The sequence below is a fragment of the Miniopterus natalensis genome, chromosome 14, assembly GCF_054644295.1.
Source record: "Miniopterus natalensis isolate mMinNat1 chromosome 14, mMinNat1.hap1, whole genome shotgun sequence".
Taxonomy (NCBI): Eukaryota; Metazoa; Chordata; class Mammalia; order Chiroptera; family Miniopteridae; genus Miniopterus; species Miniopterus natalensis.
This window is the reverse complement of record NC_142094.1, coordinates 20,918,948-20,937,271: the sequence shown is the minus strand read 5'-3', so window position 1 is coordinate 20,937,271 and position 18,324 is coordinate 20,918,948. Positions and strand designations below refer to the sequence as shown.

The window sequence follows — 18,324 nt, the reverse complement described above, 5'->3', positions numbered from 1 at the left end:
GAGAACTAATTCAGTAGCCTATACTCTTTGATGAATAATAAAGAAAATTTCCTCTTGGAGAAAATAATGGCATATTCTGTTAAAAAACAAAATTTGCCTACTAAACTAGTATAATTTAAGGTAAAGGCTTTCCATAAAAATTTGTAAATATATGCTTTAAACCCATTTTAAACCTTTCAGACAATGGTTCAATGTTAAGTTTTGTAAATGGGTGAGTCAACATACCTTGTTCCCATGTCATCCAGCACCCTAGTCCAAAAACAAGTCTGTGATACCAAAAAAAAAAAAAAAAAAGGCCAGTACAGGTAACCACCCTTACCCATTCCTGTGGATTACTCACTCAATGAATTCCTCTTTACACTGCTTTAGCATCTCACATGTCTGCTGGATCTCTTGCTCACTCAAAAGTACCAACATCCCAATAGTTAGGTGAAGTTTTTTGGGATTCTGGAAAATGGTGCTATCAACTCCATGATCCTGTTATGAAAGGGAGAAAAACAAGAAACTCAGCCCATGCAAAAGTAAATGGTAGGAACCCGGCGGGGTGTGGCTCAGCAGCTGAGCAATGACCTAGGATCCAGGAGATCACCATTCAATCCTCGGTCAGGGCACATGCCCAGGTTGCTGTTGAGGGTATGCAGGAGGCAGCCGAGCAATGACGACTCTCTCATCATTGATGTTTCAATCTCTCTCTCCCTTCCTCTCTGAAGTCAATAAAGATATATTTAAAAAAAAAAAAGTAAACGGTAGGAATAAAATTTAGAGTCCAGAAGAAAACCCACACATTTATATATAACCAAATGATTTCTAACGAGGGTGCCAAGACAATTTACTAGAGAAAGGAGAGTCTCTTCAACAAATGATGCTCGGACAACTGAATATCCATATGCAAGAGAATGAGGTTGAACCCCTACCTCATACTATATGCAGGAATTACATCAAAATGGATCAACGGCATAAATGTAAAAGCTAAAAAAAAAAAACTCTTAAGAAGAAAAATAGGGGGAAATCTTCATGACCCTGGACTTGGCAATGGATTCTTAGATGACACCAATAGTAAGGGCGACAAAAGGAAAAAAAATAAATTAGGTTTCATCAAAATTAAAAACTTTTGTGTATCAAAGAACACTATGAAGAAAGTGAAGACAACCTATATAATGGGAGACACACTCGTAAATCATGTCTGATAAGAGTCTAGTATCCATAATATATAAAGAACATCTGCAACTCAACAACTAAAAGATAAAGAACCCAATCTAAAAAAAAGATAACAGCCCAGCTGGGCGTGGCTCAGTGGTTGAGCATCGATCTAGGATCTAGGCGATCAGGGTTCGATTCCCGGCCACGGCACATGCCCGGGTTGCAGGCTGCAGCCAATCAATGACTCTCTCATCATTGATGTTTCTATCTCTCTCTCCCCCTCTCCTTTCCTCTCTCTGAAATCAATTATATTTAAAAAATAAAAATTAAAAAAAGATAACAAACTTGAGTAGACATTTATCCAAAGAAGAAACACAAATGGCCAATAAGTACATAAATATGTTCAACTTCATTAGTCATTTAGAGGAACAGAAATAACCACTATGGTACCACTCACTATTAGGTACCATTTCACATTAGGCTAGCTACAATTTAAAAAAGTGGAAAATAACACATGCTGGCAAGGATGTGCTCCATGGGTACAGGATTTCCTTGCAGGGGGGGTGATAAAAATGCTTTGGAATGATATAGAGCTGGTAGTTGCATAACACTGTAAATGGACTAAATGCCACTGAATCATTCACTTTAAAATGGTTAATTTTATGTTACATACATTTTATCTTGATAAAAAAAAATTTTTTTAAAAGAAACTGGTAGCCTAATAGAATAGCAAGCCCAAGAAAAACAGAATACCATCTGAATGTGGATTCTAAGAATATCTTCTGTTCCTTATCAACTTTGTCAGTTCCAGGACAACTGGGCCTCTTGTGGGCTTCCCCAGAGAGTAACATACTTTTTATAATATAAAAAACACTCTTTCTATTTTTGCACACACTGCAGTATTTTCAGGTAAAATATTTTGTTAAGAATAAGTTCTCCCAAGCAAAGAGATGAGTGAAAAATGAATTTGGAGAGATATCCAGACACAGAGTTGCCACATCAGATATGGTCATCCTTTTCTGGCATCATCATTCCTTGTACTTTAAAACTTTTGTCTGGGAAGCAAAAAGGTAAATATACCCATGAATATACTCATATTTCTCCCCTTTTTTAAAAACGTATTAACTGAGCTTCCCTATACAGAGATCACAGAACTACTATCTTAGCTCACTAATGTTTTTTTAATTCTTATCCAAGGATCTATTTGTACTAATTTTAGAAAGACAGGAAGGAGGAGAGAGAGAAGCACTGATGTGAGAGGAACATCGATTGGCTGCCTCCTGAACGCACCTGAACAGGGATCAAACCTACAACCTGAGTATGTGCCCTGACTGGGAATCGAACCCACAACCTTTTTGAGTATGGGACTACACTCCAACCAACTGTTCTTGTTTTGCCAAACGTTGCTTAATTTTTGCCTTGGCAACAGGGGTTAATAGATTACTCATTTTCTAAGTGTTAATGGAGGGTGAGCTATTTTTATATCTAATGATGAGTTTGTGATTCTATACATTAACCTAAATTGTCTCACGTAATGAAGGTGGTTTTAAGGAACAATCAGCTTTAAATGTGTCAAGGAATGCCTATCACCCCAGCTGCTCCAACCTGTCACTTTAGACTAAAGTATTAAAAAGCCTCCCCTCAAATGACTCTAATACGACAACTCCATGCCTAATCACAGTTGAGAACTGCTCCCCTAGTAATAAGAGCTAATATTTTTTGAGCCCTTACTCTGTTCCAGGTATTTCCTGTGTACTTTATATAGACAAACACCTCATGAGGGAAGTAGTACTATCCACATTTTACAGATGAGGAAACTGAGGCACAGAGAAATAAAGCCACTTTCCCAAAGTACCCCTGCTAGGAAAGGATGAAGCCAAAATTCAAACCCAGGCAGTCAGGCCCCAAAGCCTACACTTTTGATCAATATTATATTGCCTCTCCAGTAACAGCTGCCCAGACGAGGCTGGAACAATGGGACCATTGCCCAGAGGAAAGTCCTTATGCATTTTATTTTATCATTTATTTATTTTTAGTCCTTATGCATTTTAACAAGCTCACACAATAAACATGTCTGATGACTAAACTAATCATGAAAATAAAGTAAACCTCATAATTGCATGAAAAGTGGTTTTAATAAAACCTTTTCTTAGGTATGATACCAAAAGCATGATCCATAAAAAAAGAAAAAAAAGATTAATTGAACTTGATTCAAATTAACAACTTGTACTTTAAAAGCCTCCATTAAAAAAATGAAAAGAAAAGCCAAAGAGAAAAATATGTAGGAGAAAAATATTTGCAAATCATGTATCTGATAAATATAAATATATAGAAAGTTCTTTGTTAAAATATATGTTTTTATTGATTTCAAAGAGGAAGGGAGAGGGAGATAGAAACACCAATGGTGAGAGAGAGTCATCAACGGAGATGGAGCCCACAGCCCGGGCATGTGCCCTGACCAGGAATCGAATCTTGCCCTCCTGGTTCATAGGTCGACGATAAACCTCTGAGCCACGCAGGGGGGGCAAAAAAACAGATTACAAAAGAGCAGGAACAGGAAAAGACGGGATACCTAAAGGCCACATAATCTGTAGTCTTTTGGGGAATCTGAGTCTTAAGAGTTCAAACAGTCTTTAACTGTACTGAAGATTATATAATTTATATGTAACCCAATTGGACAGTCTTTTCATAAACAGAGAAACACCCTAAATTTTACCCTGCTCAGCAATGCCATCTACTAAGAAACACTTTTCTCTTACTGAATTATCTAAAATTAATGTGGAACCAAACAATCTTCAAGGCAATGGCATAAATCTCTAGAGCCACTATTTTTCTTTGTTTAGAATATATCATATTCCCACCAACAAGCCTCTTCTTTGAAATGAATGAACACCAACATCAAATTTTTTACTCCCGGGACTTAGTTTCACTGGGCCCTGCTCCAAGTTCACCATTACTCAGAGCTGGAACTATTTTACTCCATTAGGTTAGTCAACCAGGCTGGCGCCTGAAAATTCTAATGGTGGTGACCTTCCACCCTGCAAGGAGAAGCAAAGAGTAAAGTAACAAGAATTCCCTGGGGCAGTTTTGTTTAGTTGAAGGGAAAAAGTGTTTCTTTATGGCTAAGTCACACCAATAAGCCTCAGTTTCTTTATTAGTTAAGTAAGGTCTCACCCAAGCAAAAAATGCATGCAAAAGTTATCTCCACAGGAAGCCTATGTGCAGGCCTAAGCCACAGTTCAGAATTCAAAGGGATGTCCTACCTAACTCAGCTGTCCCAGGTGCAAAATCTTAACCCTCTCATTCAAACTGCGGCTTCAAGGGAAAAAATAAAATAAAAAATAAACAAATTGCAGCTTCATGATTCACCACCAGCAATCACCACATCATCACTGGCCCTTCATTGATTTCACTTTGAATCCAGCACTCAGGCTCCACTGGGGCAGAACTGCTGGCAATGCTATCAGCATGAACAATTAACAAGGTATAGTGAAATCTAAAAATGTCAAGCTTGAAAAAAGGCCAGGAGAGAGAAGTATGGATTAGTCCACCATGGAGCACTCTCTCTGCTTCCCTAAAACCCAGGTTAGAACTCAACCATCCTTTCCACAAAAATGGGATAGAACACAAGTAAATCTGCCAGAGCTGTCAGCTAAGAAAAGGAAGCTTCTCTTCAGACTCAGAACCCAAAGGTCGTGCTCCATTACATGAGTTAAGAAAAGAAGACTATGACACGGACCAATGGTGGGGAGAGGGACTGGGAAGTGGGAAGGGGGAAGGGACGGGGGGGGAAACGGGTCATTGGGGAGAAAAGGGACATCTGTAATATTTTAAACGAAAATTAAAAAAATAATAAAAATTAAAAAAAATTAAAAAGACTGTGAATCTGATCCAAGTGTGCGCCACCCAGAATGTAAGTAATGTATAGCACTCTGCCTTGGCACTACATGCTGAGAGCCAGAGACAAAAAAATAAGAATCCGCAAATTATATCCACATATATCATCTTCTAGGGACTCAAGGCATAACAAAGGTTTGTAATTTAGCTATAAAAGGCCTTTAACTGGAATAGAGTCGAGGGTTCTAATTCCAAATCTGTTACAAACCAGCTGTAATTAGGCAAGCCATTTCACTTCTCTTGACCCTCAGTTTCCTCCTCTGTAAAATTAGGGAGACAACCTAGTTTATCTCTAAGTCAAAGGTCCTATAAATGTTTTACATGCTCCCACAATGCCTATAAATAAGTACAAAATAGGTATTTGTGAGGGATCCAGCAATGCACTTTCTGATACTCTATACAAAAAAAAGAGGGAATACGCAGGGAAGACTTCCCCTATGCTCATTATATTTTCTTTCTTTTATTTTTTATTATTATTTTTTTAATCCTCACCTGAAGATATTTTTTCCATTGCTTTTCAGGGAGAGTGGAAAGGGGAGAGAGGGGGAGAGGGAGGGAAAGAGACAGACAGACAGAGACATCAATGTGAGAGAGACATATCGATTGGTTGCCTCTTGCACGCGGCTCGACCAGGGCTGGGGATCGAGCCTGCAACAGAGGTACATGCCCTTGGACAGAATCAAACCCTGGACCCTTCAGTCCACGGGCTGACACTCTAACCACTGAGCCAAAACGGCTAGGGCTTCTTTCTTTTTTAATGGCTAAATCCCATAAAATCATTGTTGGGCAGGTGATATAAACCTCATTCACATAGGAAAGTTACTCAAATAAGGCAGACCGGTGAAAAGAGCATTGGCTATGCAACCATGCAGGCCTAGGTTCAAATTCTAATTCTGCCACCTGTCAGCAGGTGTGACCCAAGTGAGTTACTCAATCTCTCTGAAATTCAACTTCCTCATCTATAAAACAGACATTTCCTTCTCAGGGTTCTTCTGAGGATTAACTAAAATATATGTGAAGCCTCTGGAACATAGTAGTAGTATGGAATAAAAAAAGGCTTCCCTCCTAGCTTTTTACATGACTATACAACACTCTAAGGCATCTTTGCTCCTCCATCTAAATCACTATGGAGAGCGAAATTAGGCGCTGCCAAGTCATTTCTATTATTCTCTTAAGAATGTTCACAAAAGCTGACTTTGATTTGAGAGTGTCTATGTGTTATTAATAAAATACCTTGTTATGTTGAATAAGCTGTTATGTTTTGATTCTTCTGGCTTATCAATTCTATCCAGACATAACTACGTGAAAGTGGAGAGGTTCTTAAAAACAAAGGACACATAGTCAAACATCAGGTTTTAACATGGACCAGAAAAAAAGTAGTTTTATGCTGACCAGAGAAAAAGAATGCATTGTCTAAATATCCTTACCATTAAAAATGAGCAAAGAACACCTCCCCTTCACCAAAAGATGCATTCCCTCTTGCCTTTGATGAGCACAATGAATAATTAAACCTTCTCTAAAAGCTTAACTATTCCTCCATAAGTTACTTGTAAGCACTAGTTAGCAATCCACCTACCAGTCTACACTTATTCCCAAAGATAGGCACTGATCACTCAAATATTAATGATGGGTTAATGATATACCACCTGTTCCAACCAGACCCTCCGCTTCTTAATGCCACACTTTCCCTCATGTGTCCTATGGTAATCGGTGGTATTACAACAGCTAATACATACACACTAGCTATGTGCCATGCTATACTCGAAACACCTTAAATTTGTTAATTCATTTGCTCTTTGTATCAACACTAAAGGTAGGTACTACTATTATCCTCACTTTAGAGAAGACTTCCCAAACATCTCTGGAATACATCCCCTCCTGAATATGCCACAGCCCCTACTCTTTTTTCCAAGAGGCTGTGCTAATAGTCCTAACGGGTAGCTGCCTCTGGGACCCCAGTCCTCAACTCTCAATCCAGCCTCCACACTGCCTTCAGGGTTATTTTTCTATAATGCTAAGCTAATCACATTAGTCTCTACTTAAAATCTTTAGTAGTTCCTGACTACCTACCTATAGGATACATTTGAAATCCAAAACTCACACAAGATCTTTCACAACCATTCACAAGACCATTCATAACCAGGTGGCCACCACTGGCCTTTCAGCTCTTAACTCCTACCTCTTCCCTACCCTACCCTACCCCACTTTCTAGGCTCTAGTCTTAACAACCTCCTCACTCTCCCCTGACCACAGTAGACTAGAACACCTCCATTTCTGGCAAGTGCCATTTCCTCTGCTCAAAATGCTCATCTCCTCCTTGCTAGCCTAGCACAAACTCTTTTTCTTTCAAGACTCTGCTCACGTGTCACCTTCCTTATGGAGCCTTTTCCAACTACTGGAGAGCCTCTCCTCTGGGTACCCACTGCATTCCCTCTAATAGCACTTATCACACAGTACTATAACTATTTCTCTAAGAGCACTACTTCCTCCCCAGAGCATGGGCTCCATAAGGGTAGAGTCCATTGTTAGTGCCTAATACACAGCCTCACCAATGGCAGACATTTAATGAACAGTGAATGAATAAAAGATAAACATTTGTTCACAACTGTCTGCATCCAAATGGTGCAATATATAAGTCTTGTCATTCCTTACTTTCCTACCCAATATCAGAACTCAATTTACATCTTTTCTTACAACCAAAGACAACTATCCCATCTTCATTCTAAATTAATTCATAAGATAATTATAAATTCCATAACTCCCTTATACATGAAGAATCCTAATTTACACACTAAAGCTTTTATAAATAAATTGTCTTCTTCAGTGAATAATACTAAATGAAAAAAAACTAATCCTAACTAAGGGAAGACCCCAGGTCCATTAGCTATTTCTACCCGGAATTAGCCTTCACATACAATATGAGCGGAATTATGTAGTTTCTGAAGCTGTAACCTATTTGAGTTCTCCAGGCAGCCTGAAAAATCCCTGGTAGTTTTAGACAGATCTATAAGCCTTCAGAATGCTCCACCAAACACAGCTTTGAATTACTGTTTTTCATTACTGGTGTGCTTTCTACTGGGCCCTGCTGTGAGATAAAATGGAATTATAGCAACATTACTAGCTATAGAATGATTGAGAGAGACACAGGGTTTTAATATACTTCTTGAACTTGCAGACAGTGAGACATCTTTGAATCTTAATGCAAGAGAAGGAAGAGTGAAAAAATAAGGTGCAGTTTATCTGCAGATCACATAGATGAAAAATACCTTGCCAATGTCTATGAGCAGCTAAATCCTACATTAAATACTCAAGCTTAGGGAGCTGCAACACAGGGATGATGGTGATAATGTCTGTAGTCAAACATTTCTTATATAATTGATCAGCAGTAAGGAAGGTGATTTCAGGAAACGTTACTCTAAAAGGTAAATTGACATTTCCTTGGAGCATCAAGGGTAAGGTCAGTGACAAGCATGCTACCAAACAGAGAAAAGAGGCCAACTATTTTAAAGGAAGAAAAGAGAAATTCAAGGAAGAGTAAGGGAAGGACAGGATGAGACCTGAAAGTAGAAAACTTGTCTGTTACATTAAAAATGTGACTTCAGGGACCAAGAGAGTATTATGCTAAGCAAAAGAAGCCAGTCAGATTCCACATGATCTCACTTATATGTGGAATCTAATGAACAGAATGAACAAAATAGGTCCAGAGGCATGGAAGCCTGGCAAGGACTGACGGATCTCAGAGGGAAGGGGGGTGGGGAGGCAGGCAGAGATTAACCAAAGAATTTATATGCATATATGCATAGCCCATGGACACAGACAATAGTGTGGTGAAGGCCTGGGGGGGAGGGGCAGGAACCAGCGGAACGTTGAGACCATTCCTATCTTAGAGATGAAGAAATTCTATCAGAAATGTCAAAAGAGTTTCCAAAGAGCCAAAACAAAAGTGAGTGCCAGAAAGAATATATGTGCCCCGATGTTCATAGCAGCACAGTTTACAATAGCCAAGATCTGGAAACAGCCCAAGTGCCCATCAGTAGACGAGTGGATAAAAAAGCTGTGGGACATTTATACCATGGAATACAACGCAGCTGTAAAGAAGAAGAATCTCGTACCCTTTGGGACGGTATGGATGGACCTGGAGAATATTATGCTAAGTGAAATAAGCCAGGCAGCGAAAGACAAACATCACATGATCTCGCTTATGGAATCTAAAGAACTTAATAAACTGATGAAAAGAATAGATTCAATGACATGGAAGCATAGATGAGACTGACGAATGTCAGAGGGATGGAGGGGGGGGTAGAGGGGGAGAGAGTAACCAAAGAATTTATATGCATATATGCACAACCCAAGGACACGGACAATGGTGGGGAGAGAGATTGGGGAGAGGGAAGGGACGGGGTGGAATGGGTCATTGGGGAGAAAAAGGGACATATGTAGTATTTTAAACAAAAATAAAATTTAAAAAAAAAAAGTGAATGACAGTCTTTCAGGAAATAACTGCTATCTCTATGAGCAAGGTGTATGTTTTTCAAAGCTACTAGAACTGGAACTTGCATAAGTTGGGATAATAAAAGCAGAGTAGGCCTGGAAAATGCCTACAGGCTTTTACAGCCACCTGCCTGTCTTTCTTACATCTTAATGAAATTCGCTAAAATTTTCCTCCAGCCCAGCCCGTGTGGCTCAGTGGCTGAGCATCGACCTATGATCCAGGAGATCGCAGGGCACATGCCCCGGTTGAGAGCTCAATCCCCAGTAGGGGGCGTGCAGGAGGCAGCCGATTGATGAACCTCTCAACACTGATGTTTCTGTATTTATCTCTCCCTCTCCCCCCTTCCTCTCTGAAATCAATAAGGACATATTTAAAAAACTAAATTCCTCCATGTAATAGGTATATAGGATGGCCCTTTACTTATTTACTCTTTTATGCTGTGCTTATTTCCCTGCTGTTATCAGGAAATGATTTAAAAGCAGAAGGTAATGTCACTATGGAGTCTCCCTGAAAGCAGGAAGAAAGTACTTTGTACTGATTAAGGCCAGAATAACATTCATAATGGCCAATCTCATTCTGGCCAAGTGAAAGTAATTATTCAAATATTTGCTCCCTGACAGCTCCTGTCAGGAGCCAAAAGTGAGGAAGCATACACACACACATACACACACACACACACACACACACAGAAAAAAGGCTAACATTACAATCTGCTTGTTGTATACCACGTAATTTTAACATTCCAAAAAATAAGTAATTACTGGGTTTAATAAATTGGTATTTAGAAGGTAAAATAATTTCAAAATTTACCAGTGGCACCACCCAAATTTACCAGCCCATATTGAAACTTCAGTGTTCCTGATCTCCTACCCACCCTCTACGCCCGCTGAGAATAAAATCATCTTGCTATGAAATGTTAAGGAGAAAAAAGATATTCTGATGGCTTACTAATAATAATTAGTAATATTCTGAAGGTTTCTTCATTTTATATATACTATTTGAGCATTTGACTTATAAATGTGCCCTTGTTCAAGCACATAAGTGCAGCTTCAAAATGGATTACACAATTCTATACTGTCTACTCATAGTTGCCCAGTCTGAATCTATTCACCTTCAGAGCTTTCTTCTTAAAAAAAATCAACTTTATTAATTTTCACCCCCTGCCCCACAAAAATACTATGGATTCTAATACTTCCATATCTGCATATCCATATCTCAGCATATTTTAACACCTAAGACCCAGCTTTAACAATATGGACAGGACAGGAAAAAGTCCTCATCTACTTTTAATACTCCAAGTAATTAATAATAACTTTAACCTAACCAGCCATAAAAATAGCAGAAGTAAACACTACCATTTATTAAATCTTTATTATTTATCAAATGCCTTGCCAAGTACTTTATGTTATCTCAAATAATCCTTCCTGCAACTCTCTAAAGCAAGCTGTAAAGATCTGAAGACATTCACCTGCCCAAGCCTACACAAATCAAGGAACTCAGAATCAGACCTAGATCCATCGTTTCCAGAACCAAGGATATTAGCCACTATTCTATTTTATTCCTCTCATTACTACAAGAATGCAAAAACATAGCATGGACATCCATATGCACAAAAATGACCTCGACCTAAACTTCACACCTAATACAAAAATTAACTGAATCATAGGGGTGGGGGATGAGCAGGAGGCAGCTGACAGATGTTTCTCACATCAATGTTTCTCACTCTCTCTCCCCTTCCTCTCTCTCTAAATATTAATAAAAACATATGCTCAGGTGAGGATTAATAAAAAAATAATAAAAAACTTATTTTCTAATCTAAATTATCTGCTATTATCCTGATCACAAGCATTTCACTGTTATGTAAGTAAAATAATTCCATATGCAAAATTGTTTTTTATTACTAACCCCAAATAAGCCATGACTGTCCAGAGGTGGAAGATCTACAGATAATGGCATCTCATTACCATTACCATCCACAAGGTAAAGGATAACATGTATATTAAAGATGACCTTTGTGTCGTAAAATTTTTAAGAATATTTTAGTAATATATAGACACTGATGTGCTGACATGTCTATAGTTTTTTTGTCATTATTGTTTTTTCCAGCTCAGAATTAAAAGAAACCATCAGAAAAGGTTACCTTTTTTTTTGCAGAAGACATTTGTATTTACTGTTTGAATTATGAACCATTTGTGTACTCTTCATTTTTCTTTTAAACTTTTCGTTTTGTTTGCTGCTTACCATAGAGCACTTCTCCAGTACTTCCTCCTGGAACTTCAGGAATCGTTCCTGAACCTCAGGTTCATTGAGGAAAAAGGAAAGAAAGTGAGTGAAGGGCTGCTTTCTTCTAAAAGTGAGCAAAAGAACATCAATCCGAGTTCGGGCTGAAATTACACCACTTCGATGCTGGCCAGTGATTACTGCAAACAAATAAAAAATAGGGTTAACATACTCAAGGATCATCAAATGCTTGTAAGATAGGTGACTTCTTGATACTGTCATCTGTGGGGAATTGTCCTGAATGTGTGCATAATTCTAAACAGGGGACAGTATCAAGGGTAAGAAACTTAAAATTAATTCAATCAAAGCAGAATGAGGTCTAAAAGCAGAATATCCTTAAAGACCAGCTGATGAACTAGAAAAATGAGTTCAAAAGCTACAAAGCAAACCTTCATACTTTGTTGCTGGAAATGTAAAATGGTGCAGCTGTTATGAAAAAGTCTGGTAGTTCCTTAAAAAGTTAAAAAGGAATTACCATATGACCCAGCAATTCCATACCTAGATAGAAACCTAAAAGAAGTAAAAATAGGCCCTGGCCAGTGTGGCTAAGTGATTAGAGTATTGGCCTGAGCACAGAAGGGTCCCGGGTTCGATTCCCAGTCAAGGGCATATGTCTGGGTTGCAGGTTCAATCCCCACCCTGGTTGGGGTACATGCAGGAGGCAACCAATCAATGTGTCTCTCTCGCATCAATGTTTCTCTCTCCCTCTCTCTCTCCCCACCCCCCTTTCTGGCTCCTCTAAAAATCAATGGAAAAAATATCCTCAGGTGAGAATTAACCAAAAAAAAGTAAAAACGGGAGTTCAAAAAAACTTGCACACAAATGTTCATAGCAGTTTTTTCACAATACCAAAAGGTGGAAACAACATAATCGTCCATCAACTGATAAATGGATAAACAAAATGTATCTCCATACAATGGAATATTATTCAGCCAAAGAAAAGGAATGAAGAGCTGATGCATGCAAAAATATAGACGACTCTTGAAAAGATTATGCTAAATAAAAGACTCCAGACAAAAAAAGGTCATGTACTATATGTATGTTTCCATTTATAGGAAATATCCAGAACAAGCAAATTCATAAAGACCAAAAGCAGATTAGTGATAGTCAAGGACTGGGGGTAGGAAGGAATGGGAAGTGACTGCTTAATGGATATGGGGTTTCCTTTGGGGGTGATAAAAAATGTTCTAAAGCTAGATAGTGGTGATGGTTGCACAACACTGTAAATATACTAAATGCCTGTGAATGCAATACTTTAAAATGGTCAAAATGGTAAATTTTATGTCTAGAGGACAAATTAAAACCTACTAGATCATTTCCTTTTCTAGTCTCTCTAATTAAGGAGAGGCAAAAGAAAATACTCTGACCTATAAATTTGATTTTTCCATATACTTTATTTCCCTACAAGACAAATAAGCCAGTTTATCCTCTTGTTTTTCAATTAAATTAGTTCCACCAAATTCTTACTTTTAATGATTATAAACACTTGTTTTTCACAATGAAGTATCTGTGCTTTCTAAATCAAAATTTAATCTTTACAATCTGCCCACCCCTTTCTGGATAAATTTTGAAATGATTCAGTATCTTAAAATGGCTAAGGTCTCCACATTTATATCATGTTATAAAAATTTATATGTCACTATATTGATAGCAAAAATGGGGAACATGTTTGTCAGTAGCGATTAAGCCTGGGATTCCTATTACAAAAGATTTTCCTTTATACCTATATATAATTTCTGCAAGCTTCCATGTTTAAAGCATACAATAATTTTAAAATTAGGAAAAAAGTAGATAAATAAGCTTAAATGCAATTATAAAATACTTCAATATTTGTAGCTTGAACTTTAAAGCTTAAGGAAAGACCCAAGTTTTTTTAATTTGTAATTCTGTTTGTTTTGTTTTTGTTAATCCTCACCTGAGGATATTCTTTTCATTGATTATTTTAGAGAGCGTGGAAGTGATGGAGGGAGGGGGAGAGAGAAAGAAAGAGAAAGAGAGAGAAACATCAATGTGAGAGAGACACATCGATTGGTTGCCTCCTGCATGCACCCCACCTGGGGCCAAGATCAAACCTGCAACCTAGCCCAGCCGGGCGTGGCTCAGCGGTTGAGCGTCAACCTAGGATCCAGGTGATCGGGGTTCGATTCCCAGTCAGGGCACATGCCCAGGTTGCAGGCTAGGCAGCCGATCAATGACTTTCTCATCATTGATATTCCTATCTCTCTCTCTTCCTCTCCTTTCCTTTCTCTGAAATCAATAAAGATATATTTAAAAAACAAAAACAAAACAAAAAAAAACCTGCAACCTAGCTATGTGCCTCCTCAACTGGGAATCGAACACACGACCCTTTGGTGCTCGGGCCAATGCTCTAACCACTGGGCCAAATGGGCCAGGACTTTATTTGTAATTCTAATGAACTGAATATTCACTTTAATAAAAGTCCTTTATAAATGTCTTTACAGTTCTTAAGCTAGAGTCTACTGAAGTTACAAGAGGCTGAAGAAAATTCTAGTGCTGCACTGTCAAATACAGAAGCCCACCTGCAGTTAGTTAATGGTTAAGTGAATTAGAATTAAATAGAGCTACAAATTCAGTTCCTCAGTCACATCAGCCACATTTCAAGTACTCATAGTCACCTGAGGCTAGTGGCTCCTGTGCTGGACAGTGCAGATATAGAACATACCCATCATCCCAGAAAGTTCTTTTGGACAGCACTGCTCTAAAGTCTACTGTTACTTATCCATCACAGTGATTATTCTTACATAGCACAAAATAAGAAGAGTACTTGAAATTTTTTTCTCCTAAAACAAGGTGTTTATGGAAAATAAGTTATTGGAGGCTGCTGAACTTAGTTGATTTTTTATAAGTCTTATAGTTTTAGGATGTGTTTTTAAAATTTTTGTCCCTATACTGCCCCTCACTCAAACCTGTTTTACAACACAAGCCCATGTCCTTGGTTCACACTGATGTTTGGTACCGACACTTTCTGACTAGTTTTATATTACAAAACTATTTTTCCTTGCCTGAGCAGTTATTTGAATTAGGTTGGTATTTTAATCATTACTCAGAGTCTATAAAGCAAGGTAAAAACAAGCAAACACTTATGGAAAGGGCTGAACTTTATTTCAAATTTGCAGGTCTCATTGGTTTTTTTCTAATTCTAACTTGAAACAATTCACAAACTCCATTTCAAGCTACTAAAGCATAAAAGAAGTCAAATCACACTGAAATCTGGAACTTTATCCCCTCAGTGAATGGTAAAGTATAAAATGAAGGCCCAGGTACTCAATCAAGATAAGGCTGTATAACTACATCTTTCCTCAGTAGGGAGGTTGATACTGATATATCATAAAAAGGCCAATAGCTATAGAACCTCATAAAGAATACAGTCACTAAATACCTCAGTTGGGTTACATTATTCCATACACAGGCAAAAATGATTGCACATATAACATATATACTGGGTCTCACCAATTTCTCCTTCTTGTCCAGGTTTAGGAATACTAATAGAAGTTTTGGTCTCCACTTCTAGTTTCTTCCTGGTATCCCCTCTCTTTCCAACTATATGCCTATAATATAAAGAAAAATTAATTATTGGAAGGAAATTAAGCAAAAATGTACCAAAATAAAGAACTCCAACATGTTTAAATCATATGTAGCCAGAGATACTATCTTCAGAAAAGTGCTTCAGTGAAAGCTCAGTATTTGTAGAGGAACTTACAAGTCATATAGCTTTACAGAACATCCAGCATTACACTCTTTGACAAAATGATGTCCTACAGCCAAATTCAACGTAAAGATATAAAAACTATGCCCAACACCTGTTTGCTTCTCAAAATTACATTAAAATCTGAGTCTGCAGTTCAGTGAAAGGAAAGCTGGCATAGTCTCAAAGGCAATTCCAGTAACCAGTGGGACTACAGTTTTGGGAGGGGGAATCTTGTCCTTTTGGAGAACAAATTAACTATATTACAGGAATTATCCTTGATTAATTAAATAAGGGTAAAGAGCTTAGCAAAGAGCAGGGTCCACTATTCAGGGCAGATTCAAAAGCATAGAGACTAGCCCAGCAGGGCGGGGCTCAGTGGTTGAGTGTTGACCTAGGATCCAGGCAATCGGGGTTTGATTCCCTGTCAGGGTACATGCCCGGGTTGCAGGCTCAGTCCCCAGTCAGGGGCATGCAGGAGGCAGCTGATCAATGACTCTCTCATCATTGATGTTTCTATTTCTCTCTCTCCCTTCCTCTCTCTGAAATCAATAAAGATATATTTTAAAAAAAAATAAATAAATAAATAAATAAATATTTTTTAAAAAAAAAAACTAAACAAGTAAACCTCAGGTGGCTAAATTCACATAGACATGTTTTATTTGGGAGATTTTACCTAAAAATTAGGAAATTTCACCTGAAAATTTAGATTTCCAGGTTCTATAGCTAAATTAGAAGATCTGAAAACTCATGGAGCCTACTCTCATCCCTAAAAATGGAACACGAGCTTATCACAATTTCCATCACTCCCTACAGTCTTTCACCTACTCTACTTCATCATCCATTCATTTACATTACTTGCCTAGGCCTCCTAGCATAAATAACTCTGACATTTCAAGATTATCTTCTGGAACCCACAGTAATTAGATGTGTTACAGTGTATGAATCTACTGGATCCCAAGAAATAAGTTTCAGAGTCTATAAAGCACTAAGAGACCATCACTGGACTATAAAATTAAGAGAAAAAATTCCCCCATCATCAACAGTATTTTGGCTTCTGATTTCAATACAGTACCCAATAGCATGGGTGACTATGTCTAAAACTGTGCATTTGCTTTAATTTTTTTCAATATTACATTAGTTTCAGGTGTGCAGCATAGTGGGTAGACATCATATACTTTACAAAGTGATCCCCTGATATTTCAAGAATCCACCTGGCAGCATACATAGTTATTACAGTATTACTGATTACATATCCTATGCTGTGCTTTACATCCCCATGACTATTTTCTAACTACCATTTTGTACTTCTTAATCCCTTCACCTTTTTCACCCAGCCCCCCCAACCCTTTTCCCCACTGGCAATCATCAGTTTGTTCTCTGTATCTATGAGTCTGTTTATTTGTTCGTTTATTTTGTTCTTTAAATTCCACATGTAAGTGAAATCATACAGTATTTGTCTTTCTCTGACTTATTTCACTTAGCATAATACCCTTTTAGATCCAACCATGCTGTCACAAACGCTAAGATTTCTTTTTTTTTTTTTTATAGCCGAGTAATAGTAAATTGCAAATATGTACCACAGCTTTTTTGTCCACTCATCTGTTTTTTTGGGTTTCTTTTGTTTTGTTTTTTTATAAATATATCTTTATTGATTTCAGAGAGAGGAAGGGAGAGGGAGAGAGAGAGATAGAAACATCAATGATGAGACAGTCATTGATTGGCTAGCCCGCAACCCAGGCATGTGCCCTGACCGGGAATCGAACCCTGATCACCTGGATCCTAGGTCGATACTCAACCGCTGAGCCACGCCCGGCCGGGCTTGTCCACTCATCTGTTGATGGACACTTGGGTTGCTTCCGTATCTTGGCTATGGTAAATAACGCTGCAATGAACATAGGAGTGCATATATCTTTTGAAATTAGCATTTTGGGTTTCTTCAGATACATACCAAGAATTGGAATTTCTTGGTCATAAGGCAGGTCCATTCTTAAGTTTTTGAGAAACCTTCATGCTGTTTTCCATAGTAGCTGCACCATTTTGCATTCCCACCAACAGTGCATAAGAGTTCCCTTTTCTCTACATCACTGCCAAATACTTGTTGTTTGTTGACTTATTGATGATAGCCATTCTGACAGATGTGAATGGACATTTGTTTTAGATGGGTTAACCAAACCCAATTATTTCCATTAAGATCTACTGTCTAAGCCAGTTCTAAAAATACAAGATGTTTAGAAGAGGATTAGAACTCCCCAATTTACATGGGTTAGAGATTCTATTGCATTAACTCTGTGAGGACTTTGTCTTTCCAGGCCTTATCAGTAAGGGTGCTTTCAACCAGGCCCCTATTTGATAGCATGTTGTTAGTGGACAAACCTATCACAAAAAGTGGCTGGCTCAAAATGGTAATTGTCTACCCACCTTAGAAAGGGAAGTAGTTGAGGGTTAAAGAGGCTTTAGACTTAAACAAACCTTGAGTAAGTCACTTAACCACTCTAAGCCTATTTCCTCACTTATAAAAATGGAGTAAATAATACCTAAGTATCCTAAGGTTGCTATACGGATTAAATGCAATCATATATAAAAAGGGCTTCCCAGTAACTGGCACATAGCTCAGTATAGTCCATGCTGTCCTCATTAAGACCGCAATGGCAGACTCCCAGTTAAGAATACAGGAAGACTCAAAAGAGGCTTACATGGAAAGTCTAAGACATTCACTACAATAATACAGATACACAGTGAAAGGGTGACTGCTTTATTAAATATATAAGTGGTTGATTGAGTAGTTCTCAATCATGGCTGCACAGTG

General features: G+C 38.0%; 1 protein-coding gene across 5 annotated transcripts in view; it reads right to left on the bottom strand.

The window, feature by feature from the left end:
* Positions 1-18,324, bottom strand: part of ASCC1 (activating signal cointegrator 1 complex subunit 1) — a 75,204-nt gene that overhangs the window by 48,600 nt on the left and 8,280 nt on the right. For all 5 annotated transcript variants that reach the window (XM_087824358.1, XM_087824355.1, XM_087824356.1 and 2 more), the window contains 3 exons: positions 15,281-15,378; positions 11,771-11,949; positions 341-477 (listed from right to left, as the gene is read on the bottom strand). In XM_087824358.1, the coding sequence (XP_087680484.1) occupies positions 341-477; positions 11,771-11,949; positions 15,281-15,378 (414 nt within the window). The remainder of the gene's footprint in view (positions 1-340; positions 478-11,770; positions 11,950-15,280; positions 15,379-18,324) is intronic.